Source organism: Vespa crabro, chromosome 9 (assembly GCF_910589235.1).
Source record: "Vespa crabro chromosome 9, iyVesCrab1.2, whole genome shotgun sequence".
NCBI classification, from domain to species: Eukaryota; Metazoa; Arthropoda; class Insecta; order Hymenoptera; family Vespidae; genus Vespa; species Vespa crabro.
In genome coordinates this window covers 7,035,352-7,059,208 of record NC_060963.1, presented here as the reverse complement: position 1 = coordinate 7,059,208, position 23,857 = coordinate 7,035,352, and the positions used below count along the sequence as shown (strand labels likewise).

At 25.3% G+C, this 23,857-nt stretch overlaps 7 protein-coding genes across 8 annotated transcripts; 1 reads left to right on the top strand and 6 right to left on the bottom strand.

The window, feature by feature from the left end:
- Positions 1 to 1,418: 1,418 nt before the first annotated feature.
- Positions 1,419 to 2,579, bottom strand: LOC124427085 (39S ribosomal protein L43, mitochondrial). Its single transcript, XM_046969554.1, has 4 exons — positions 2,277 to 2,579; positions 1,987 to 2,093; positions 1,725 to 1,930; positions 1,419 to 1,632 (listed from the first exon to the last, which is right to left on the bottom strand). Exons 1-4 carry the CDS (start codon positions 2,411 to 2,413, stop codon positions 1,495 to 1,497), a joined length of 588 nt encoding a protein of 195 aa, XP_046825510.1. The 5' UTR covers positions 2,414 to 2,579; the 3' UTR covers positions 1,419 to 1,494.
- Positions 2,580 to 2,782: 203 nt separating this feature from the next.
- Positions 2,783 to 11,730, bottom strand: LOC124427077 (putative leucine-rich repeat-containing protein DDB_G0290503). The gene is made up of 28 exons (XM_046969542.1): positions 11,292 to 11,730; positions 10,659 to 10,758; positions 9,384 to 9,473; positions 9,011 to 9,311; positions 8,856 to 8,924; positions 8,612 to 8,777; positions 8,274 to 8,499; positions 8,026 to 8,179; positions 7,827 to 7,956; positions 7,466 to 7,729; positions 7,204 to 7,356; positions 6,878 to 7,050; positions 6,404 to 6,686; positions 6,194 to 6,308; positions 5,999 to 6,113; positions 5,798 to 5,923; positions 5,371 to 5,721; positions 5,080 to 5,250; positions 4,833 to 4,988; positions 4,632 to 4,739; positions 4,272 to 4,547; positions 4,152 to 4,206; positions 3,923 to 4,064; positions 3,703 to 3,817; positions 3,479 to 3,579; positions 3,264 to 3,402; positions 3,085 to 3,191; positions 2,783 to 2,971 (listed from the first exon to the last, which is right to left on the bottom strand). Exons 2-28 carry the CDS (start codon positions 10,754 to 10,756, stop codon positions 2,899 to 2,901), a joined length of 4,257 nt encoding a protein of 1,418 aa, XP_046825498.1. The 5' UTR covers positions 10,757 to 10,758; positions 11,292 to 11,730; the 3' UTR covers positions 2,783 to 2,898.
- A 62-nt stretch (positions 11,731 to 11,792) lies between these two features.
- LOC124427082 (palmitoyl-protein thioesterase 1) lies at positions 11,793 to 13,885 on the bottom strand. Of its 2 annotated transcripts, none has more exons than XM_046969551.1 (8): positions 13,706 to 13,885; positions 13,437 to 13,615; positions 13,239 to 13,362; positions 13,036 to 13,163; positions 12,721 to 12,879; positions 12,401 to 12,518; positions 12,132 to 12,290; positions 11,793 to 12,072 (listed from the first exon to the last, which is right to left on the bottom strand). In XM_046969551.1, the coding sequence occupies exons 2-8, from the start codon at positions 13,448 to 13,450 to the stop codon at positions 11,947 to 11,949; spliced, it is 828 nt and encodes a 275-aa protein (XP_046825507.1). In that variant the 5' UTR covers positions 13,451 to 13,615; positions 13,706 to 13,885; the 3' UTR covers positions 11,793 to 11,946. The 2 variants fall into 2 exon arrangements, with proteins under 2 accessions (XP_046825507.1, XP_046825506.1); XM_046969550.1 differs by having other exon boundaries at positions 13,239 to 13,345.
- A 137-nt stretch (positions 13,886 to 14,022) lies between these two features.
- LOC124427081 (CDK-activating kinase assembly factor MAT1) lies at positions 14,023 to 16,740 on the bottom strand. The gene is made up of 2 exons (XM_046969548.1): positions 16,327 to 16,740; positions 14,023 to 16,222 (listed from the first exon to the last, which is right to left on the bottom strand). The coding sequence occupies exons 1-2, from the start codon at positions 16,448 to 16,450 to the stop codon at positions 15,384 to 15,386; spliced, it is 963 nt and encodes a 320-aa protein (XP_046825504.1). The 5' UTR covers positions 16,451 to 16,740; the 3' UTR covers positions 14,023 to 15,383.
- Positions 16,741 to 16,892: 152 nt separating this feature from the next.
- LOC124427084 lies at positions 16,893 to 18,091 on the top strand. Its single transcript, XM_046969553.1, has 3 exons — positions 16,893 to 17,054; positions 17,342 to 17,821; positions 17,913 to 18,091. Exons 1-3 carry the CDS (start codon positions 17,036 to 17,038, stop codon positions 18,059 to 18,061), a joined length of 648 nt encoding a protein of 215 aa, XP_046825509.1. The 5' UTR covers positions 16,893 to 17,035; the 3' UTR covers positions 18,062 to 18,091.
- A 281-nt stretch (positions 18,092 to 18,372) lies between these two features.
- Positions 18,373 to 21,950, bottom strand: LOC124427079 (MAM and LDL-receptor class A domain-containing protein 2-like). The gene is made up of 10 exons (XM_046969544.1): positions 21,327 to 21,950; positions 20,912 to 21,070; positions 20,637 to 20,801; positions 20,372 to 20,542; positions 20,206 to 20,314; positions 19,981 to 20,137; positions 19,746 to 19,881; positions 19,464 to 19,655; positions 18,953 to 19,324; positions 18,373 to 18,855 (listed from the first exon to the last, which is right to left on the bottom strand). Exons 1-10 carry the CDS (start codon positions 21,403 to 21,405, stop codon positions 18,581 to 18,583), a joined length of 1,815 nt encoding a protein of 604 aa, XP_046825500.1. The 5' UTR covers positions 21,406 to 21,950; the 3' UTR covers positions 18,373 to 18,580.
- Positions 21,951 to 22,325: 375 nt separating this feature from the next.
- On the bottom strand, positions 22,326 to 23,387 carry LOC124426641 (probable NADH dehydrogenase [ubiquinone] 1 alpha subcomplex subunit 12). Its single transcript, XM_046968569.1, has 3 exons — positions 23,201 to 23,387; positions 22,742 to 22,824; positions 22,326 to 22,662 (listed from the first exon to the last, which is right to left on the bottom strand). The coding sequence occupies exons 1-3, from the start codon at positions 23,293 to 23,295 to the stop codon at positions 22,415 to 22,417; spliced, it is 426 nt and encodes a 141-aa protein (XP_046824525.1). The 5' UTR covers positions 23,296 to 23,387; the 3' UTR covers positions 22,326 to 22,414.
- Between the last annotated feature and the right edge of the window lie 470 nt (positions 23,388 to 23,857).

The window sequence follows — 23,857 nt, the reverse complement described above, 5'->3', positions numbered from 1 at the left end:
ATGTATTTGTGCAGACATACATACATACATATATATATTTTTATAATAGTAATTATTCTATTGTTTTGATACAATTTGAATTCAAAAGCAATTCAACAAATAATTTAACATATAAAATATTAATCTAATCACATTTTAATAATAATTTAATATTATGTGGAAATAATAGAGAAAAATATTTCTTTATTCTCTGTTGTTTTCTTAAAAATGAATAAAGAATATTGTTTTTATTACATTACTTGACTATTTCAATATTGTTTGTGTGACAACATATAAGAATGTAAAATACAATTTATCTATCATATTTCTATTACTAAAATTGTTATTGAACATTAGTGCTTTCTATTTTATTGAAATAGTAAATACGCGTATAAGTTAAAATTTCTTTACTTTATAAACTTATATGTTTAAGGTATTTATCACATTTGACAAATTAATTTCATGATGAAATTTACAGATATTAAAATTTTTATAATTACTAGTCAGCAAATATTTTTTATACAAATGGCAGCACAACAATCATAACTTTTACACAGGAATTTAGAAATTATACTGTTATGTGAAACAATTTCTTTTTCTAATTATAACATACATTTAACTATATTAATAAGTTGTATAACCTGTGTAGTAAAAAAACATTATTGTATAATATTTCATACTTATAGAAGATGAAAGTTAAACGAAATAAGATTCATTATTTCTACATATATATATTTTAAAATTAAGAAAGTAAATTATCTTTAATAGGAAAGTTTGATTTAGAAAGATCAGTTTCTTGTTTAACAGAATAATTACATTCTGTAATCAGATTAATCTCCTTGTATATTTATTTATTCTATGATGGCTTTTTATATATTTATTCTTTTAGAAATGACATTTTTAATGTATACAACACTATTCAAGTTTTATATAAAAAGTGTCAAAATATATTTTTGTAGAACTAAAATATATAAGTAGTTATAATATTAAAAGTTTCATGTAGATATGTGTCTATTCGAAGAGATAATCACATGTCTAATTGAAATTTTATTTTATAAAACCACTAAAAATAGATACATCTATTTGTATCAGATTATGTATGTATCTTTGTGCTTAGAACAAAAAATTTTCACAGAATATATTACTTTTTATGATATTTTCTTTGCGTTCGACTTTGTACTTTACATTTTATATAAATTTATCAAATCTATTTGAATAAATAAATTACAAGCATATTAAAAAAATATGTACAATTACAAATGATAACAAAATTTTAAAAATGTAGACAAGTTGGTTTAATTGTTTACTGCCATTGGAATTTTTTATATTAAAAGTTATTTCTGAAATATGATGCATTAATAAACCAACGAATTTAAAAACTGTGTTTATCGTGTTTTATAAATCCAATAAAGAAGTTATAGAATAATTATTTCTTCCAATAATTTATATACATGTATTTAAATTTTCATCACATCCAACATTGTTATCCTACATTATTTAATTTTATGTTTCACATTAAGCAGATCCCTCTGAAGTGTTTCTTTGGTTTTCAGTTTCTTGTTCTTGTTGTTCACATCTTTTCTGAGCTTTATATAATTCAATTAATTGTTCAGTAGCAGTTGGTTCGGTTTTAATAGCTGAGCCAATTTCCTTCTGTAATAACAATATATCCAGGTCTTAAATATATGTACAGTGAAATAAACATTTTTATTGAAGTTGAAGTATAAACATTTTATTATATTTACATTAGGAAACTGTACTAAATTATGGCTTGGATCTTTAAATGTAAAAGGTGTCCATGGTCCTTGAATTGAAGGAAATTCTGTGTGCCATAATTTTCTTAAACGCAGTTTTGTACCATCATGAAATTGAGTGCGTAACAATTCCATCCACTTTACAATGTCTTCTCTACTATAGTTGCTAACATTCATCCATTGTTTTTCTCCATTTACTATAAAAGATACAATATTTATTGTATTTATAACATGTATGAAGTGATATACTTACAATATTCTGCAGTTATTACTGGTGTTCTGTGTCGTCTTGGTTTCACATAGACAACAATGCCAGAATTTTTGCTTGCATAGTCTACTAAATCGTGTTCCAAAAAATCTCTGAATAAAATGTAAAACATCGCTTTTACATATATGTAATTATTCAATAATTTCAATATTTTTTTTTTTATAATCAACAATATAATAAATAACTTTATAATAAATTTGTTATATTTTCTCTTGATCTTTAAAAATAAATTCATTCTAATACTTATATAAAAAAGGGAAGTAATTATAACCTACCTCATTCCTTTACTTGTACCATGATTTTTACAGAACTTTAATGTCACTCTTTGTAATTGACATACATAACGCCCAATTCCAAGTCCTAAAGGAGCTCGTGGGAATCCAGATTTAAGAAATAATACTTTGTTTGACATTCTGATTTAATTCAAATAATTCGATCCTATATAAAAAAACAAGAAACTTGGCTGATTCCACACCGTATAGTAAATCGAACTGCGTATAGTAGGCAGCGCAAAGATAGTAAAAGAAACTGTTGATCCCTGATCGGTATTGAAGTTTTCGACTTTGTTCAACTGATTATTGGAATTTTAAATGCCATCTAGCAGCAAATGTTCGGATTAATTTTGTTGATCCATCTTTAATAATAGGCCATATTTTTACTTGTACGTATGTAAGAAAAACTTACTTGTAAGTATGAAAATGATATACATTATTTGAAATAATTTACTTGTCCTTATTTAATAAAAAAATAGAAAAGACACAGTAAAGAAAGATAAGTAAAATTTATATTCGAAGAAGTATTTTTACTGAATTATAATACATAATTTTAGACATTTTGCAACTGATTTTGTAAATAAATATAGAACTGTAAAGTTTAAAATGATATAATCATATGAAGTTATGTTTTTGATGTTATTGAATTTCTTGACGGTGGTCTGCTAGAGTCTCCACTTTCAGATTTCCTACTGGTACTGTATAAAATGAAATATGATTACTATGTCAAAAATTGAAAAAAAAAAAATAAATAAATAAAAACAATCAATTTCATTGAATAATATGGTGGTTAATAAAATTATGAAATTACCTGCTACTTCTATTGCTTCTTTTAAACATATCTGATAATTTCTTTTTTAACTTTTTTTTTTCTTCTTTAATATTTTCATTAATGCTCATTTCAGAGCCTGAGGTCTGCTAGAATTAAAATTCGCATTTTATTTAAAAAATAATTAATATATATAAGCAAAATAATACATTTTTACCTACTCGATAGTCTAAATTCATGTTTGCATCGTCAACACTGCTAGATTTAACCAGTTTAGTTCTGATTTTTCCAATTATACCTTTATTGTATTTTTTCTCTCTATGTAACATTTCACTTTTTGTAGAGTCACCAGACAAACGACTAAAATAAATAATGAAGATAAAGTAAAGTAGTACAATTTGTGATATTAATAATTTAATATATTTAGTATATATACCTATCCACACTAGAATCCCTTTGTAAAGTAAATGCTCGTGGATTGGATTCCAATGATTGTAGACTGGACATGTTACTATCAGTACCCCAAACATTTTGGGACTGAAGAAAAAAAATTATTTTATAAATATTTAATATTGGTGCACATAGTATTATTTGTATATTACTACAATAATTATTAATAATAACATTAGATAAAGTACAGAGATATTCATATAATTTTACCTCTATGCTTCCTCCCCCTGTTGTTTGCTCTAAAGATAAACTTTTCACTTTCAAACGTGGTTTGGAAGGATTTGGACTCGTACCTCTTCTTGTTGTATTATCTACAGATGTTGATCTATAATATAAAAATATGTTATATAAAATATATATTATATAGGATTAATCTTATAAAGGAAAAAACCGTTTTTTAATCATGTTAATATTTTGCTACATAGTTCACCTCTTACTAAGCTTCATCAACTGTTTTGCACTTATATTATCCAATGTTTTTTTAGATTCTTTAAGCTCTTTTGCTACATTCATTAATTTCCTTATAGTATATTCCAATTTTTCTGTTCTATTTTCCAATTGCTGCATAGAACCTACATATATGCATAGATATATCATTTATCATGTATGTTAAACATATATTGTTACAAGAAGATAGAGTTTTAAAGTACAGTTTTTACCTTTGATATCATTTTTCATATCAAGCATAGGTGATGATTCTCTCGATTTAGGACCCTATAAAAGATTATATGTATATATTATATTTTTAATAATAGAATTAATTTTATTATATTTTATACTTTTAATCTTCTTGGTGGTGTTGGTGTGTATATTTCTGTTTTTTCTTTTGTATACACATCATTTAATTCTGGAAATAGTTGCTGAAGATCATCTACTTGTCTTAACAACATATTAATATTTTTCATTTCGTTATTATCTAATTCTCGTTGATGTAATATTTCATTTTTCAATTCTTGTCTTTCCTTTTCATGACGTTCTTTTTCACGTCTCATTCTCTCGTTACTTGTTCTTAATTTAGCATGAGCATCCCGTAATTCCAATAAATCACATTGTAACTATTTGAAATATAATAAACTATTGTAAAAACCAAAGAAAGAATATTTAAAAAAGTAATAAACAAAAATTTAACTTATTCTTACTTCTATTAATTTTTTCTTGTTTTCTTCTTTTTCTTCGTCAAAAGCTTTCTTTAACTGATCTTGCTTTCTTTTATTTTCAAGACGTTCCTTAGCACGTTCTCTTTCAATCTATAATGTTAATTAAAGATAATTAACATATAAATAAATGATTTTCAATATTATTATAATTGCATTATTTAATGTATAATTTGAATTTTTAACCTCGAACAAAGTTTGCCTTAAATCTCTTGCAAGAGTAGCTGTTTCTTCTAATAATCTTTGTTGTTCCTTTCTTTCTTTCTGCCAAGCGAGTTCCATGCGTACTTTTACGCCTGGAATTTTGGATCGTCCACTAGAAAGAATGCGTTCTTCTTCAAGCTGAAAATTTGAAATATATATTTATACAAGAATTATAGAAACGTTGAAAATATTCTGCGCGAAATAATCTTTTATTTCATATCTTACTAACTTCATTAATTCGAGATTGCATCTCAGATAATTTTACATTCCAAGCTGATTTCTCTGAAACTAATGAAGTCTTCAATCTGGAATATTCAAGTTTTGTTTCTGAAAGTTCATCTTCCATGCAATTAATTTGTTGCTCTAAAACTGAAATATTAGCCTTAGAAGATTCTTCATCCTAAAAGAAATTATTTGTTAAAGTGATTTTAAAGTTAATTTTAAAAAGAAAAATTTAATTTTTTTAAAGAGAAAATAGATAATATTATTATATTTTTATATTTAATAATTTAATACTTACTTCATCTGATTTTTCAGAATTTGTAACAGATTGTTTACGTTGTCTAACTGATTTTAGATCTGCTATTGTTTTTTGGGCACCTTCTAACATATGCTTATATGTGTCTCGTTCACGTTTATAACGTAACAATTGATTTTGTAATGATTGCATTTCATCACTAATTGCTGTAATTCTGTGTTCATAATGCATTTTAAATTGTGCTATATCTGCTTTCTTTGCTTTCTCAACATTGGCTAGACTAGTTTTTAATTTTTGTATTTCTGATTCAAGTGCCGTTGTATCAACTGATAAAACTTGATGAGCTTTCGATACAGCATCGTAATCTTTTAATTTATTACTTAAATCTTCGTTCTATTAAAAAAATATTAGAAGTATATAAATATAAAAAATTATCTTTTTTTAAAACATTTATTAATTATTCACTTACTATTTCTCTTGCATTTTCTAATCTTTGCAACATTACATCATTCTCTTTTTTCAAGCTATTAATTTCAGTTTTCAGATCATTTATTAAAGGCTTGTGGGATAATGCTTCGTATTCTTGTATATGTTTCTATAATAATAATATATAATTACTACTAATAAGTATATATGATAAATTCAAATATATATGATAATTCTTATTTACCTCAAAAATAGATTTTTCTAATTGCCATTGATTTTCTTTCTCTTTTATATGCTCTTGAAGTGATTTTATTTCTGTTTGATTATTATTTAAGTCAGTCTTGTACTGCAATAATATACTGTAATAATGAGAGTACGTATTACTACTAAATTAAAAAAGACAATACATACATTATTAAATTACGCAGATTACATTTACCTATTTACAGATTGATTCTCCTCTTCAACCTTTCCTTTTAAAACTACTAATGCTTTATGTTCTTCATTTAATTTATCATAGTCTGCACCCATTTTTTCAATTTGATTTGTGAGCTCTATAAAGGACCAAATTTTAATATTATCTTTAACATGTAAACTGTAAAAAAGAATCATAAATAATTTCAATTTTCAACCTTTGAAAAAAACTTACTTGAAATTTTATCAGAATAATTTGCTTTCATTTCTTTGATTTTAGTAGTATCTAAGCCACTTTTTTCTAGAGACGTTATTTTGCTTTTAAGAGATATAATTTCAGATTCTTTTGCAGATTTATCTTTTTCTATTTGAGTGGTTAATTTGTCTTTATCTTTCTTAACATTAACAAGCTCAGTTTTCAAATCTGCTATTTGTTTTGCAGATGAACGCCTAAGATTTTCCAATTCTTCTTTTAAATGTTTTGCTTCTTTATCAAGTTGATTTTTAGTCTGTTCTATCTGTTACATAATTTCACAAAATAATATAAAAATATAATTATAAAATACTAATAAAAAATGATTAATTGAAGAGTTTCAAAATAGGTCTTAAAGATTAAAAAAAAAAATATGGAAAGTAAAAAAATTATTGTTTAAATCCAAAATGAAGAAAAATTAAGTTATAATAAAGCAAAAATAGTTATTGTATTTACAGTTGATATTGTTTCTGTCATATTTGATTCCCGTTGAGTACATGATGATAAATCATTTTGTATTTCAGTGCATTTTTTTTTCTCTTGAGATAATTCTTTTTTTAAATCATTAGCTGTTGTCTCTAGTCTTTTGATCTTGTTTGTATACTCTTTCTCTGAGGATCTTATGGCTTCTATGCTTAAACAAAAATTAATTAAATTATTGTATATATAGATGTGAGCATTATAACGATAAATTAGAATAAATATGATAAAAAAAAAAGAAAAAAAATACAAATAGTAGTGCAACAACAAAGAATGATACTACAATTATAGTTTAATCTCACCAGTATCTTTTTTTAGTTTTTCCAAGTCCTTGTAAATTTTAAGTTTTTCAAAAGATAATGATAATAATTCTGATTTTAATTTTTCTTTTTCTTCTTCCCATGCTTTTTTTTCTGTCTCTCTAGATGTTACAGTATAATCCAATTTTTTTTTCACTATAAGTTATATTTATATATTTAAATATATTATCAAGATGTAAACAGAACTTTACAACAAATAATACTTGGCAATGAATAATTGATAATTAAAAATAAAAATTCTTACTATTTTGGAAATCCATATTCATTTTATCGTCTGTTACTTTCACTTCACGATTCTTATCTTTGTCTTTGTCTTTATCTTTGTCTTTGTCTTTTCCTTTTTCTTTTTCCTTCATTAATTCTTTCGAAGTATCTTCCAGTTTTTGTTTTATTAATTCATAATCCCGTAGTAGAGCATCATATTTCATAGTATTCTCATTATTTTTCTCATGAATAATATCTATTTCTTTTCCATCATTGATATTAGCACAAAGTGTAATAATATTATCTAAAAGTATAACAAAATGTAAACAAGAATATTAAAATCTAATATAATTATATATAAATAAATATATGTGAAAATCGTAAATAAATAAATAACAAACCTATTTGTTTTTGCATATCATCTACCGTTTTTTTAAACTGTACTTTCGTACCAAATTCTGTAGGTTTTACATCCGTTTTTTTTTTAGAATCGTTTTTTATTTTTGTTAACATCTCCTCAATTCTTTTTACCTATAAATAAATTGTAGAATAAATATCAATCATGGTAAGAAATTAAAATGTGTTTTAAAAATATTTTACTTCTTGTAATCTTTTCTCAAAGTCATTTTTTTCTTTCTGCAATTGTTCTGTTGTCCTTTCTAATTTTCTTAATTTAAATGAAAGGATGCGACTATTTTTATTTGACTGTTCTAAAGACTTTCGTAAGTTAGTATACTCATTTGCTTGGTCCTCCCTTAAATACATAAAAATTTCTTTTTTTACTACAGAAATATATGTTTATTTTGACTTTAATTATTTTTATAAATGAACACAACGTTAATTGATACCTAAAATTATCTTGCATTTCACATATTTCTTCTTCTAATTCTCTGATTTCTTTTTTCATATCTTCATTTTCATCCATTAGAGACTCACAAAGAGTTTCTGCTGCTTTTAATTTTGATTTTAAATCTTCACCTGTCTTATCTGTATCACGTCTATTTAACTTATAACGTGCTTCATTTTCTAAGTCTCTTATTTTTGATAATAGTATAGCCTTTTCTTCTGTAAGAACTAAAATATATGTCTAATGTTAAATTATATTATTAATTTATGAAATACCGTGAAGTATTATCTTACTTAATTCATAACTACAATATCATAATGGTGAATTCATATTACATACCTTTTATTGATTTTTCTAATTTAATTACTTCACTTACAGATGTTTTATTTGATATTGTATCCATAGTACTTAAACGACGAAGCCATATTTCGCTCTTTTCTTTTTCTAATCTCTGACATTTTTCTTTCATTTCATTTAATTCTGTTCTTAACCTTTTAATCTCACTCTAAAATAAATATCATGTACATCTAAATTATAATTTTCACTTCTCTTTCAAAATAAATATCTACAATAGAAATATTACCTCTTCCACACCATTTTCTAGCCTTTGAATCTCATTTATTGGTACAGATTTTGTAGGAGATTTTTTCACCTAAAGTTACATTTAATATTTGGAAATATATCATCTTTTTAATGCTATTTATATAAAAACTATACATAATGAATAAATAAATATACCTGAATAATGAATTCAACATCATTCCCTGCAATATTTCCATTATTTTTTATTACTTCTTTGATTTGTAGTTTTGATGTAGAATCAAATAATTGATTTTTAGAAGTAGACTTTTCACCTATTAGAGAATGTCTTTTATCTTTTGCAATATCTTGCTTCTGCAATTCTGAGATATCATTAAGCTGATTAGTGCTAGTAGAGAAGTTAGACACTGATATAGAATTGAGCGAAGAATCCAAGTTAGATGATCGAAGATCATTTTTTGTCAAATTTGTTGTAGATGCCCAAGATCTCTTTCCATCACTAAAATTAAATGAAATGTTAAAATAAAATTTCTATTTATTAATATTTTTTCTTATAATTTAAAATACCTACCGTTCTGACGAACTATGCAATGAAAGATTAGGTGTTGATGATGTTATGTCTCGTAAGCTACCTCTTTTTTCACCATGATCTTTATAATCCCTAGTAAATAAATAAATTAATCGATGATATTTGATTTATGTTTGCTAAATTCTATGTAGATATGTATAAATGTATTAAAAAAAAAAAATAGTTTGCTGAAACATTAAATTATTATTGTATAATACTTAAATATATATTGAATAGATTAAATTTATTTAGAAAAATACATAATATTCAATAAATAACAAAAAACACAGCATAATGAATGATCAAACGTCATACGATAAAATAATAAACTTTGAAATATACGCGCAATACATTATCATAAAATTCTTTCTTACCGATCGTGATTAGACTGTTCATCATTTCATCACTTTATATTTATGTTCTTTCTCTTTCAGTGAAACTACTTTAGCAACTAAATATTTTTACTTTTTTAAAATTTCTTTTTATCAAGAATAAAAATAAACAATGATTTTTATTAAAAATCATATAGGTTAATACATTGACTATAAAGATTAATTTAATCATATTAAAAACATTAATTTTTATTACTTTTTATTTTCATTTATCTAGCATACTCTTGCATTCTTTTATGTTATATAAATTAAGTGTATAACAACTACTTGCATTACTTTTGATTAATTACGTAGGATCAGTAAAATTTTTCTATCTTAAGATAACATATTCACGTGAAAACTCTGACGCATTTACGTGAACGAATCGTATTTTGGATAAGTTATATATGTCTTTCCTATTCTTAGATTTATGCAACGATGGAATATGTTTGCCGACTACTAAATCACGTTAATCTGCTAATAAATCATGATTGCTTGTGTTTTTGAAAAATAGCAAAAGAACATGTCATCTATCAAAAGTTAATTCTTAGATTTATATATATATATATATAAATATATTGTCGTTAATTTAATTTCTTAATACGTGTAATTAGAAACTAAAGTTCTCGAAGGATCTGGTTTAGCTCAATCTGTTTATAGAAATCCGCAGTGACCAGTGATTGCGTACCTTGACAAATTGGCAACACAAATGGTGTAATTATCAGTTATATTCGAATATACAAATAAATTTTGATAATTTTTACTTAATAATTTATCGATTTTAATTATGTTTCAATAGAATCACGTGTGAACGAAGTAGGATTTTTATTTTTTAGAAGTATTTAAATTTTATTTTATTTAACAAATCTGTAATAAAATTTAAAAAATGGTAATATGAATATATTACCTGAAGCATCGTTTGCATCGCGTTGGCCATCGAACCTGAGGATGAAAACCAAGAGGGCAAAGAGGATCCCCTTTCTTGGAGGAATATGCGTGATGCATTTCTATGAGTTATTTTGAATTAATTAATATAGCTATTCATTATTTATTTATTATAATTAGATTTTGCCTAACTTTTGAGAAAGTACAAAAATCAGAAATATTACAATTTGAAATACAAGTATTATCTGCAATTTATATAATATAAAATTTAATGTATGCATGCGTACATACATTTATTATATTTCATCGTTATATTTGAACAAAATATACAATTTTATGATTTCTTTAAATATTATAAATAATTGTTAATTTTATTCATTTAAATATTGATGATATTTTATCTAATCGAAATTTTCAATTTCGACGTAATTTATTTTCCCGCCAATGCAATAAAATTTCAATTTTAAGAAAATATCCTTTATATATCTACATATCTACATTATATATCTACATGCTCGAAATAAATTTATTACATGTATATATGAATAAAATAAAATATATAATTATATCACAATGGATATTGTAATATAGAATCTATGCACTCATTATCATAAAATTAGAAGATATATTTTATGAAATTGTTTAATTGACTTACTTTATTAGTTCAAATACTGATTCGCTGAACGAAAAGTACTGTGATTATACATTTTTACAAACAGCACTTTTATCATCCATGTTTATGCATAAAACATTTATTGGTCACAAAAACAAAAATAATAAATGCCTCACTACATAATACGGAATCACTACTTATTAAGTTATTAAGGCAACATTGTATTCATTTCTTCTCAGTTAACACTCCATGTTACGTATTCATCACCACATTCGAAACATTTTTCTGTAGCTCAACGATACGCGGCGTCACTAATAGCACTGAAACGGCTGCTATTGTAAGATCAGTTGAGTAGTCATCGTTGTAAGATCACCTGGACTTCTGCCAGAATGTGCGTTTGCAGATATTTATACATATATATATATACATATATGTATATAATACATATTTTATACATACTTTCTTATATCTTTTGAATGAGTTTTTTTTGGATGAAAATAATCCTTATATTATTATGATATAAAATACAATAAAAAAGTAAAATAATTTTATATTTACAAATTTATTATATTTATCAATAGTAATAACGAGTATTTCATTATTGCATTAATATATACTTATATCACATCATTAAATGCTATAACATTACTTCATCAAGATATAAACATTATTTTTATAATTATTATTCCTATTATTCTTATATAAGAAATTTGTCCACAATGTTTTTCATGAACCATTCATTTGTAAATTTTAAATGATTGCCCTTAACAGAAAGAAAATATATTTTATTTAAATTATCCATTTCTTTTAAACCCAGACGATCCTAAAATAAAAGAATTATTTAATAAAATTTAAATCTATGAAAGTTATATTAACGTTTACCTCTTTGTATAAACTAGATTCCTGCAAACTTTCTATTTCTTTGTTTTGACCAGGTTTATAAAATCCAAACCATTCTGATTCTTTAGGCTGCACCATAGTATCATTTTCAAACATTACCAAAACTAAAGATTTTAAGTTTTTAAGATTATTTCTATATGTCTAAAAAAATTGTACAAAATATGATCATTCATTTTGTCATCCGTAATACATTAAATATAATAGTTACTTATTTTAAAATAATTATTTTATTTTACATTAAAGCAACATGCCTCATTTATATTTAATTCATTATTAATGTCTGCTAGAAAAAGACTGTATCTTTTATACTCATCTACTTTCACAGGATCATGCCAATATCCTGCTTGGATTAATTTTTCTTGGACAAAGCTTAAAAAGAAAAAATATATATATATATATTATATATATAAGAGAAGATATATAAAAGAAAAGAAATATATATATATATTAATGTATGTTTATGTGTTTATATATATTAACAATATTTTCTAATACTTTTGATATAATTTACTTAATAATACTTTTTCTAATGCTTCATATATTATTTTTTAAATGTAGTATATTTAGGTACTTGGAATATGCTCCATAAGTAAGTGCTTCTCTAATATACTCGCATATAATATGATCTACAGCAATACATCGTGGTAATCCATAAACACCTTGATGTTGACCACCAAGGGATATAAGATTTAACATTGGTGGAGTTGAACATCTTTCGGCTACGGCACGTCTGCAAATATAACAATAAAATTATTTATATAAATATGAATCTTTAAAACACATAATATAAAATAATTTCAATTGAAAACTTCAGAGATGATTTTTCCGTATATCAAATATTAGATTCCTTAATCAGTTAATACAATGAAGTTTTTATTGGACTTACAAAAATTGTGCACCTTGTGACAAACCAATTGCATTGTAACCATTTTGTAAATTTGTATCCATCTCTATTTCTTCACATACTTGTTTCACATCATCATTAATATTACCAAAATAACTATTTTGTATATCCTATAAATAAATAAGAATTTACATAATGAATATACATATACTTCTACAAATATTTTAGTTACTAATGAATATTACCTGCAATTCATTAATTCCTTTATGAACACATTTGATATAAACCCCAGGTATACTTTTCCTTAATAAGTGTTTTATATAATCAATACCATAGCCAAAACAACTATCACCTGTCATCATAATAAATCTTTAATTTACATGCATATCTATAATGAATCTTAATGAATTTTGATAGCAACAAAATATTTACATGATACCTACCCATACCATGCCATATAACAATTGGTGTAGACGAATTATCTGCAGTCATGTTTATTTGTATAAACGTGCAAAATATACTCATTGTAAACAATAAAATAATACTATTAGACATTGTAAACATGATTATAGGTTATAAACGAATGCAAATTCGTAATTAGCAAACCGTTTTAACAACTTTCCTAGAAAATAATGCAAATAAAAAAAATTATTTTACATAATATCAAAAAATCCGAGCAAGATAACACTATACAGACAGTTCGGTTACTTACAGTTCAGATAAATATAAACAAGTATTTGTTCCGACAGAACACATACATATATACAGTATAGATAAATATAATCAGATATTTGCAGTACGTATACTAAAATTAGAAGGATGCGAAGACAAGCATTACCCTACTACGTAAAGATAATAAGCAAATATAAACAAAGACCAAATGCATAGAAAACTTATAAACTTTCGGATAAAAGAGGCTCGACAATGTCAATACTGTAGACGATATATGTGTAGTTATGTTAACTATTAAAGATCACTGAACGAAGAATTTACTTTTAATAGAAACAAAATATATAGAAACGAAAAATATTTTCTCTTAACCATTCAAAAGATTACTTTTATTCTATTTATATACGTTATTAATACAACGTAGATTCGTTGAAATCGAATATTAAAATAATTTGTCAATTATTGAAGTTGTTCAAAGACCGGTACCTTTTTTGTTATATTTTTTATTCTATTTCTACGAGTTTCAATTCTGCAGATAAAATTTGATATTAAAATTATTTTATATTCACGTGGTATAGTAGCCACATAAAGTTTAGAGATACATTATTGTTTAAATAGTTACATGGTTTCGATTATTATATATTATTATTATGTAATAATTAAATGTTCATGAATTATACTACGATTCTTCACTTACATTATAATTTTTCTACATTAAATGTATATAATATTAAATGTAAGTATTTAAGCTAAACTATTTACACACCACTGTTTTAATCACATTTAGAACAAAAGTAATTTGTTGCATGTTTCATACATAAATATTTTAATTTTTCAAAGTATATTTATCATATATAAATGGTATTTACTAAAATGTAATAAAAGTAGTATTACCTTAGTTGTAATAGGAGAGTGATAGTTTCTTACAGAGAGTAATATTATAATTAAAATATTTTCTGAACTGATGACTTTTTCGATATACATAGGTTAATACTTTTTTATAGAGAATGACGAACTACATTGACCAATACAATCAAAAACATATGATTTAATTTAAAGAACACAGTTGATCTTCATATGTCCCATATGAATCACATTATGTACTTCATGGAACTATTTAATTTTTATTTCTAATATTTTTTGTATTACTGTATTCGAGGGGATTGATTTAAATGGAATATCTCATATATACACATAAAATATATCCCTGATAACATATTTCCATCCTTTTTCAGAGAGATAATTCAATGATATAATAATTTTATGATAATAAAATATATTATTTCTTCTTTTTGATAGATTAATTTCTAAATTCCAATAATTTATTGGACTATTTTTTCTCCTAAATTAAAAATTCAATGAACGCAATATACATATAGATTAATTTTTTGTTTAAATACTTATAACTGTATAACTATCTATAAGCTACATTAACTTACTAAGACAACATTTACATATATCGAAAAGAAAATAATGAGATAGCAAACACTTTATGTTTTTTGTAAAATTATTAATACCATTTGTTAACTATAGCAGTTAGTATAAAGGCAATACCTATGGAACAGAGGCACTTACAGCTTTTGGCACGTAGTTTAAATGTATTTGTACGTTTATCTTTAATAGTCTTCTACAGTTGAGAGCCAATCATAGACTTCGGATTATGGTTTTGTATGTATCACGTGAAAAGAAAATATCACAAAATGTTACAATAATATTTAGAATCAAACTGTTGTAAATTCTGTTGTATGTTGTGAAGGATTGTGGTATAAACTAGCCATAGCTTCTTGTAATGCTCTTAAACATGCAACATGTGCTTTAAATCCTCCTGCTCTTTCTGCTTTTGTCTCGGCACGAACATGTGATATGTATCCTCGAGTTTGAATTTCACGCCAAGTAGGAACAACTGGTCCTTCTGTTTGTTGTCTAAGAGGAATATATGTAAACATTGGTCCTTCTTCTACTTTTGGAATTTGTAAGTAGTTTTGTGTTCCTTGTTTTCCAAACTTTATTCCTGTACTAAATTGAGTAGCTTTTGGAGAGGCAGTCTTTGCTTCTTTCTTGGAATTCTGTATTGCTGATGCAAACGTATCAACAATATTTTTTGCATTGCCTTCAGAGAATGTAAGTTCATCTATTAAAGCCTCTTTATCTCTGATCTTTTTTTTCTTTGCTTCCATTTCTTCTCTAGCAAGCTCTAGCCGTCTTTCTTCTTCCTGCTGTTTTTCTAATTCTAACAATTCTTCTAATTCATATTCTTTTCTACCAAGTTTAGATTTGCTCTTATTTATTTGATCCTTGTTATCTTTTTTATACTGATCTATTTTCTTATTTGTTTCAAGTACATCAATATCATTGGCTAAATTATATATTATATTTTCAACTTCTTCCAAATAATCATTGTATTCGCGCAATGTAGCAAAATCTTCTTCCTTTTTGTTAAAATCCCTAAGTATTTTTTTTCTGATATTTACTTCTTTCTCTACCATAGGATCTTCAAACATTTGAACTCGAAAATTAGTTCTACGCAGTGGAATGTGACATTCTGGGCAGGATCCAGAACCTTGAAATGATATAATAGATTATAAAATATAATATAATTTGCATGTATAACTATAGTTAATGTTTAAAAAATTGTATTAAGATGTCATATATAGAACAACAAACCTTTTAAAAATAATAGGTCTACACAGTTCTCACATAGGGTATGCCCACAAACATTTACCATCATCTTTAATGATGGATTTCGATATTTTGTAGTTTTGCATCTTGGACAAGCTTGATCATCCATTGCAATAAGATATTTATAAACTAACAATACTATCAAATAAAATAACCTATAATTTTGAGGTGTAACAAATCATCCAATAATAAATTTATCTTTTTGAATGGATAGGTATAAATGATGAGATGTATGACATAAACGAATATGATTGTTATTTTATTTTAATGTAAAATTTTTTACAATAGCTAATCTAGTTAATTATATATATCTCACGTAATGTACAAACAATACAGCTCTCGCAAAACGTTTATAATGTGACAAGCATTTCACTTTAATTCTCATAAACACATTTTCATTGCTTTAGATTCTCCTGGTGAGTTCTTAAAATAACAAATTTGAAACTTTGCTATTCATGAAAATCTGACTTTAGTTTACTATTGTGTATGTATGTTTGTATACATGTATTGACTAAGGAAGAGAAAAATGGAATAATTTAATAAATTTAAAATGTAACAATATGGTTATTAATAAAAGATAAAATTAACATCTATATAAAGTATATAGATAAAATTTAATAGCAGAATTTTTAGTATCATTAATGATTTTTTATAAGTTTGTGGATTATTTTTCACGTATTTTCTGAATATAACAATGGACGAAAAATCTTCAGGTAACAATTCCACTTTATTGGTTTGTTTTCTTTAACAATTGTTGAAATACATAATATAATAGGTAAATCAAAAAGTAATATATACATAATTTTAGAAATCATTGTTATCATTTTATAATCTAAACTTTTCATTTTAATGAATATATAAACGTTATAAATGTCATTTTAAATTACAATGTCATTTTAATTTATAAGAAATATTCTATATTATGAATTTGTATTTTTTTATTAATACAATTTCCCAAATCGATCTCTGCTTCAGTACGTAACAAATGTGGCTTTTATAGATAATGCCATTTCTACACAAAAGTCATTACCACCTTCTTATGATCCTGGTTGGAATGACACGCCAAAATGGGCATCCCCATATCCAGGAAATACAAATACACCTACAAAAAGAATACTGAACAAAAGAGTTCCATTTCCCTTAATTTCTGGGGAATCAGCAAGAAACAATACTGAATATCAGTCTCATACTGCAGGCATGTCATTACCACCTCCTCCCCCTTTAGATTTGAAAACAGCACCTCATGCACCTTTAATAACTCCTTCTGATACAAGCACACAACTTACTTCTATGGAAACAAAACTTGACAAACAACAAGCTCTAGTTGATACAATGGCAAATTTAGAGTTTATAATTAAAAAATATGTGGTGGAAAGTAAAATAGATGAAGTGCAAAAAAGACTAGATTTAATGAAATCTTGTTGGCTTGATAATAAATTAAATAATTTTATACAGCAGAAAATACTTGACATTTCAAAGGGTGAGTTTAATATATAAAATATATAATTAATATATTATTTATTTAGATAAAACGCATAGAAATTAAAGTAGAATTTATTTAATGTTTTTAGCTTTAAAAGAAGAAGATGTTGATAAAGCAGACAAACTTCATATTGCATTGATGATAGATCACACCAGTTTGTGTAGTGCTTGGATACCTAGTATTAGGCACATAATTTCAGCTTTAAAAGAAAAAAAATTATGCTCCAATGATGTATAAATATATGGAATATAAATCTACGATAAACTAGTTTGAAAATTCATTTATTAAAATACAGACACATTACTTCTAGATATTTTTTTTATATATATGATTAGTTCAGTATATACAAACAGTTGGTATAATATGTTATACATTTATTTTAAAATAAAATTTGTAAAATTGGAATGAAGCATTTAGATTTTGTTTATGCTTTTTCAGTTATAATATGCTCTTGATGTTATATCACACAAACCTGATACCACAAAACGTTTCACTATAAAAATTGGTTATTAATTTGTCTGAACTAATTAAAATTATAAAAATCAAAACACTTTTAACATTATTATATATTTCAGTTCCACGATAATCACTAACACAGTTTCATTGATAAATGTCAATGATTGTTGTTGCATCATACTTAACCCTATCCACATTGGATATAACTTATCAATTTATGCTCACGTGTGAAGAGTGAGCTAACACTCCGTTTAACGAAAGATATTTGCAAAATGTGTTATATCATTCATATGATAAATTTTACAACTCATCATTATCACTAGGCTTTGCCAAATTAAAATCAAGTATTTCATCTGAAGTTAAGAAACGAACATCACTATCTTCAGAAAGCGAAGAATTACCAGTGCCACGTTTGTAAGTTTTCCTTCTTGTAATTATGAAGAATGCTACTATTGAAACAACAATAATTCCAGCCAATACGCCAATAATTAAACCAATAATACTAGGCAGTCCAATGTTTCCACTGTTATGATTAAGTTTTTTAGGTTTTTCTATTCTCACACTTATTTGTGGATCTGAAATAAAATATTACGTTATACTTAGAAAATAAATATAGTAGTATTAATCCATTCATTACAAATGATATAATCTAATAGAAACTAAATATATTACCATATTGTTTAGTTATTTCAATATGTTTTGTAGTTGTTGCCGTTGATTTATATGTAGTCTTTGTTGATGTTTTAGGTACTGTAATGGGTACAATTACATGAACAACAGTGGTGCTCTTCATAGTAGGTTTTACAAATATTTTTGGTTTTGATACTTCTGTTTCTCGTGGTTTTGTTATATTAGGATCGATATCATCTTTTGGATTTATAAATATATGACTATGATTAATGGTTGTTGACAAAGTTGTAGTTTCATACTTCACAGCTTTAGTAATATTTGGCAACAATCTTGTAACATTTTTTCTATTTTGATTTGTAGTAGTACTAATGGTAGCTTCTGTAATCTCCTGAGTAATTCCATCATCTGTAAAAGCTATAAATAATCTTAAATAAGTTTGTATATATGTTTGAATCTTGAAAAGATTGTATATATGTTTTACTTTTTTTATTAAACATTAAATTAATATATTATGATTATTTTTACAGAATATATTTAAATAATGGATTATTACCAAGAACACAATATTCTGCATAATCTGGACAACAGAGGGAGTATTCTGCACAATCCAATGTACATTGACACTGTTCTACTTTATATACAGGTGATTCTTCATCTTGTGGTTCAACATTAATCATCTGAGATGTAGGAAAATTGTTACACTTCCCTTGACAAGTTTGTGATGCACTTACTATTTCAACTTGATCTGAAAATTTTGTAATATTTCATAAGCTCTGGTAAAAGTTAAAATAAACTAAAAAATTTAATTATCATTCTTATTTAATAGATAATATACCATTATTATTAGTTGTCATGGTGGTAGTACCAATATCACTTGTGTTTGTCTCACATTCTTTTCCTTGCAAAATAGCAATATCATCAACAGCTATATCACTTACATAGCTTGTACCTCGTATACCTTCAATTATTATCTATAGAGTAATTAATAAATAGATGAACTCTATAATTTCAAATGAAAGTAGAAACTGCATATATAACTATATATTCTAGTTATATAATTGTGCACTGACCTGAAAATTTTTATCTACTTTCGGTAAAGTAAAAATACCATGTAACCATTGATTTCCTTGATTACCGTCCTTATGAAACATTAACTGTGGGTTAATATCTGTTTCTGCTTTGAAATAGATTCGTAAACCACCCATCGCAGTACCATACATGTGATACCTAGAAATACATTATTGAAACTAACATATAAATAGATTTTTGATATTATTTACATATTATTTAATTACCAGAATGAAAAGCATCCAGATTCTGTTAATACAGAGTTATACAAAGGGGAAATAATTCTTGCTGTATCATTTACCAAACGTCCAGATGCCTCAATGTAAAGGTAATATCCTGAAGTTAAATATCAAAAATGAAACTGTAATATCAGCAAATATTTTAAATAAGTACCTTCATTTCCAGCTCCCAATGTATGATCATATGTCGGCCCCGTGCCAATATGCGAGCTCGGAGTTTCGAAATTATGTCGTTGCCAGTCAAAATCATGTAGAGGATCCTGCTCCCACCAGCAAAAATCCGGTTTCTCGAAGTCACATCTTGTAGGTGCAGTCGCGTTTGTATCTATTTCATTTTCATACTCATTTTCCTCGAATATATATACACGTTAAAGTATATATGCCCGAAATATAAAATATCCAATTATTTATAAAATTACCTCTACAATACGGAGCTGTTGCGTTCCAGTTATGACCGTTGCAATAAATTTCAGATGTTCCAATTAAAGCATAACCAGTTTCGCAGAAATACATAAGTATCGCACCATCATGTTTTTTCGCTACTAAAGCGTGTTCGGGTGTAGGGAGAGGTGTACATTCTGCATCTATAAATATGCAGGAATATAATTACTTTCAATGTAAAGATAATTATTATAAAAAATTAATTTCATACATTAGTAATTAATCTATATAAACAAAACAAAATAATACTTACTAACACACACTGGTATTGGTGTGTCCCACTGTCCATGTATACACGTGGAATATTTATTACCCACAAGAGTGTAACCATCGTTACAATTAAATCTAACGATTCTACCTCTAGCCCTTGCACGTACCCTCCCATTTAGTAATCGTACAACGGGGCACCGATCTAACAAGGAAGTAAAGAAAAATATTTCAATGTTATATAGTTACATTCCTATAAAATACGCTTCTATTTTAAAATTTTTCTGAACAGTTTCTCCTTGCAGTGAAATTTCAATGATCAGTATTATTTGCGATATTGTATACTACGTATAATGTAATAAAACATAAGTACTATCAAGTTAATTGATTTTTTAAAAGTATGATTTTAATTCTTAATAAAGATTTAATAATACAATTAAAAACAAAAACATATAACTTACTTTGCTGTGTTTCTTCTGAATAAATAATACACTGGCTTAAACAAATTAATAATAAAGAAAGTACAGTAAACCACCTCATCACTATTACACTTTTGCTCAAATTTATAAAACTATTTAAAATTTAAATAAAAATTATTCTCTCTGTTTCGTATACGCATCGACGTTCAAATTACCCTCTGGCGAGAAATAAAAGATTTTTTTTTTTTAGTTAACTTTGAAAGTTATTAAAATTATTAAGATTTATTAAATAGAATCGTAGAATAAATTGTGATTAAAACAACGTAGCAATTTCTAAAGATAATAAACCGATCGTTTCCAATGTATGAAAATAGTGTTCATCGATTAAACGAACTAAACGTTTGAATTCAAAAAGAACCTCTCGTTGTGGTGATCCTATTCTTCTAGTGGAAGTAGAGAGATGACTTCCGCTGATGCGAATACGATTTGGTCCATATCTGCTTCCACTTTTCTTATCGGTCCCGACTATTGTCAGGCCTTGAAAGGAAATTCCAGAGAAGGCGTTTCATACGCGATATGTACATAAGTTTAGAATATATATATACATATACATACATATATCTTTTATATATAATCTTTATATATAATTCTATTATATATAATTTAAACATATTAGATATATTAATTTATAATCTAAATATAATAAATATTCTAAATCTAAATATTAAATATAAATTCTATTATATATATCTGTTATATATAATCTAAAATTAAATATTTAATTTTAGATATATATTTTTTTCTTTTGTCATTTATTTTATTTAAATTGGCAATTATACCTAGCATTAATAGATAAAAATTTAAATGATAAAATCTACAATTACTTGTATTAAGAACTATTAAATTATCAGATCTTTAATAAAGTATATATGTCATGTATTTTATAAATTACATATCATAAAATTAATCATATATATCATAATACTTTACAGTATAATGTAAAATAATACTAAATAGTACTAACACGGAATAAAATGTCTATTAATATCTACAGATTCATTTTATTATTCTGCTTTAATTATATGAATCATGGAAACAATAGTAGACTACTTCACTCTAGCATTAATTGTCTATTTTGAAGTTGGTGGCTTCCAAGGTATAATTTTTGGTTTTGTTGTTGTATAAGGCATATAAGCCTTTGAAGTACCAGAAAAATTTTGTTCATGATCTAACATCCATTCGTAATTTGGTCGTGATGGATCTTGATGAGGTGGCAAGTCAGTCTTGTAATGTAACCATCCAAACCATTCTGGTGGGACTTGTGAACCATCATAATTTAATCCTACATGTTCTGAGTATATGACCCATCTGTTACGACCTAAAATGCATTTCATATCATTTATATATTTTAATAAATTTTTTTAAAAGTAATATATATATATATATTTAATTCTTACCCACAAAATACATATTATTCTCATAATATTTATTCCCATATTTATCTTCACCAATTAGGACTCCTGATTTTAAATCATCAGTTCTTATAAACATAAAAAATTATATAAAAATAAAATATGTAACATCATAATTACATGACAAATTTTCTGTGTTATTACATTAAATTACTTATTTACTTACTATTATTATATATTAATTTACTACATGCAATATCATTTTAAACTATAATTTGATTACATAATCATATTTATATTTAGTAAAAAATCAAAAATAAAAAGTTTAATTTCAATATAAGATGAAACTGTATATGATAAGTTTTATTTGTTTGCTAAATTTAAAAATTCAAAATAAATAACTTGACGTAAGAAACTTTACAATCGCTACATAATTCTAAAAGAGAAATTGCATGTTTTTTCAATATACTTTCAAATGTAAATGTATATGATAAAAATAATAACCTAAATAATGTCTTCACAGAATTAATAATTCCTTTATTGTGTTTTATTATTTGGAACAGCTTCCCGATCTTATCCAAACCTAACAATTTCGCCATATTTATAATGCACTTCACGAATATAACATCAACGTATATAACAAACAGAATTCATCTACCATATATATATTTTATAACTGGACAAAATTTTCTTATATAGATTTTTCGTTCAGAGTGCGCTAAAAGCAAACTTGATCATGTGATCGGTGCAAGCTAATAAATTAATTTTACGTTGAATTCATTAAATTAAATTATTAATTCTTTCTCATCGAAGCCCAGAATATTCTGGGCAAAGTGTTTTTACCTTACAGTCATATGCTAGTCTTATAATCTTGATATAGCATAGTTATAGTCGTATATTGAAATATTCTTTTTATGAGCATGCGGCTATTATTAAAATGTGAACAGCACGCAGCATATTTTATTGTATGTGAAATATAAATAAAAGATAAATATCAGATCCTTAATCTACAAAATTACGGTCTTTAGGCAATAATCGATTTACTGTACATTATCCATTGTTAGATGCAATCCTAATAAAATGCCCATGCTTACATCATAACAGAAAAGAGTCAATATATTTACAAAACGAATTTTCTATTTTCATATGAAGATACTTTAA

Excerpts from the sequence above, each read along its gene's own strand:
- LOC124427085 (XM_046969554.1), bottom strand. The coding sequence starts at position 2,413 with ATGTCAAACAAAGTATTATTTCTTAAATCTGGATTCCCACGAGCTCCT. Across the intron at positions 2,094-2,276 it reads GGTACAAGTAAAGGAATGAG|AGATTTTTTGGAACACGATT; the intron begins GTAGGTTATAAT and ends CATTTTATTCAG. Across the intron at positions 1,633-1,724 it reads ATTTAGTACAGTTTCCTAAT|AAGGAAATTGGCTCAGCTAT; the intron begins GTAAATATAATA and ends TTGTTATTACAG.
- LOC124426641 (XM_046968569.1), bottom strand. The coding sequence starts at position 23,295 with ATGGCGAAATTGTTAGGTTTGGATAAGATCGGGAAGCTGTTCCAAATA. Across the intron at positions 22,825-23,200 it reads TCTGTGAAGACATTATTTAG|AACTGATGATTTAAAATCAG; the intron begins GTTATTATTTTT and ends TATGTTTATAAG. Across the intron at positions 22,663-22,741 it reads GAATAATATGTATTTTGTGG|GTCGTAACAGATGGGTCATA; the intron begins GTAAGAATTAAA and ends AATGCATTTTAG.
- LOC124427084 (XM_046969553.1), top strand. Across the intron at positions 17,822-17,912 it reads AATACTTGACATTTCAAAGG|CTTTAAAAGAAGAAGATGTT; the intron begins GTGAGTTTAATA and ends TAATGTTTTTAG.
- LOC124427079 (XM_046969544.1), bottom strand. The coding sequence starts at position 21,405 with ATGAGGTGGTTTACTGTACTTTCTTTATTATTAATTTGTTTAAGCCAG. Across the intron at positions 20,802-20,911 it reads ACCAATACCAGTGTGTGTTA|ATGCAGAATGTACACCTCTC; the intron begins GTAAGTATTATT and ends GCATATTTATAG. Across the intron at positions 18,856-18,952 it reads TGAAATAACTAAACAATATG|ATCCACAAATAAGTGTGAGA; the intron begins GTAATATATTTA and ends ATTTTATTTCAG.
- LOC124427077 (XM_046969542.1), bottom strand. The coding sequence starts at position 10,756 with ATGCATCACGCATATTCCTCCAAGAAAGGGGATCCTCTTTGCCCTCTT. Across the intron at positions 8,778-8,855 it reads TAGAAAATGGTGTGGAAGAG|AGTGAGATTAAAAGGTTAAG; the intron begins GTAATATTTCTA and ends TATTTATTTTAG. Across the intron at positions 3,818-3,922 it reads TTGATGAAGCTTAGTAAGAG|ATCAACATCTGTAGATAATA; the intron begins GTGAACTATGTA and ends TTTATATTATAG.
- LOC124427082 (XM_046969550.1), bottom strand. The coding sequence starts at position 13,557 with ATGTTTACAATGTCTAATAGTATTATTTTATTGTTTACAATGAGTATA. Across the intron at positions 13,346-13,436 it reads TGTTATATGGCATGGTATGG|GTGATAGTTGTTTTGGCTAT; the intron begins GTAGGTATCATG and ends TTATGATGACAG. Across the intron at positions 12,519-12,720 it reads ACTTATGGAGCATATTCCAA|CTTTGTCCAAGAAAAATTAA; the intron begins GTACCTAAATAT and ends TTTCTTTTTAAG.
- LOC124427081 (XM_046969548.1), bottom strand. The coding sequence starts at position 16,450 with ATGGATGATCAAGCTTGTCCAAGATGCAAAACTACAAAATATCGAAAT. Across the intron at positions 16,223-16,326 it reads AGACCTATTATTTTTAAAAG|GTTCTGGATCCTGCCCAGAA; the intron begins GTTTGTTGTTCT and ends TATCATTTCAAG.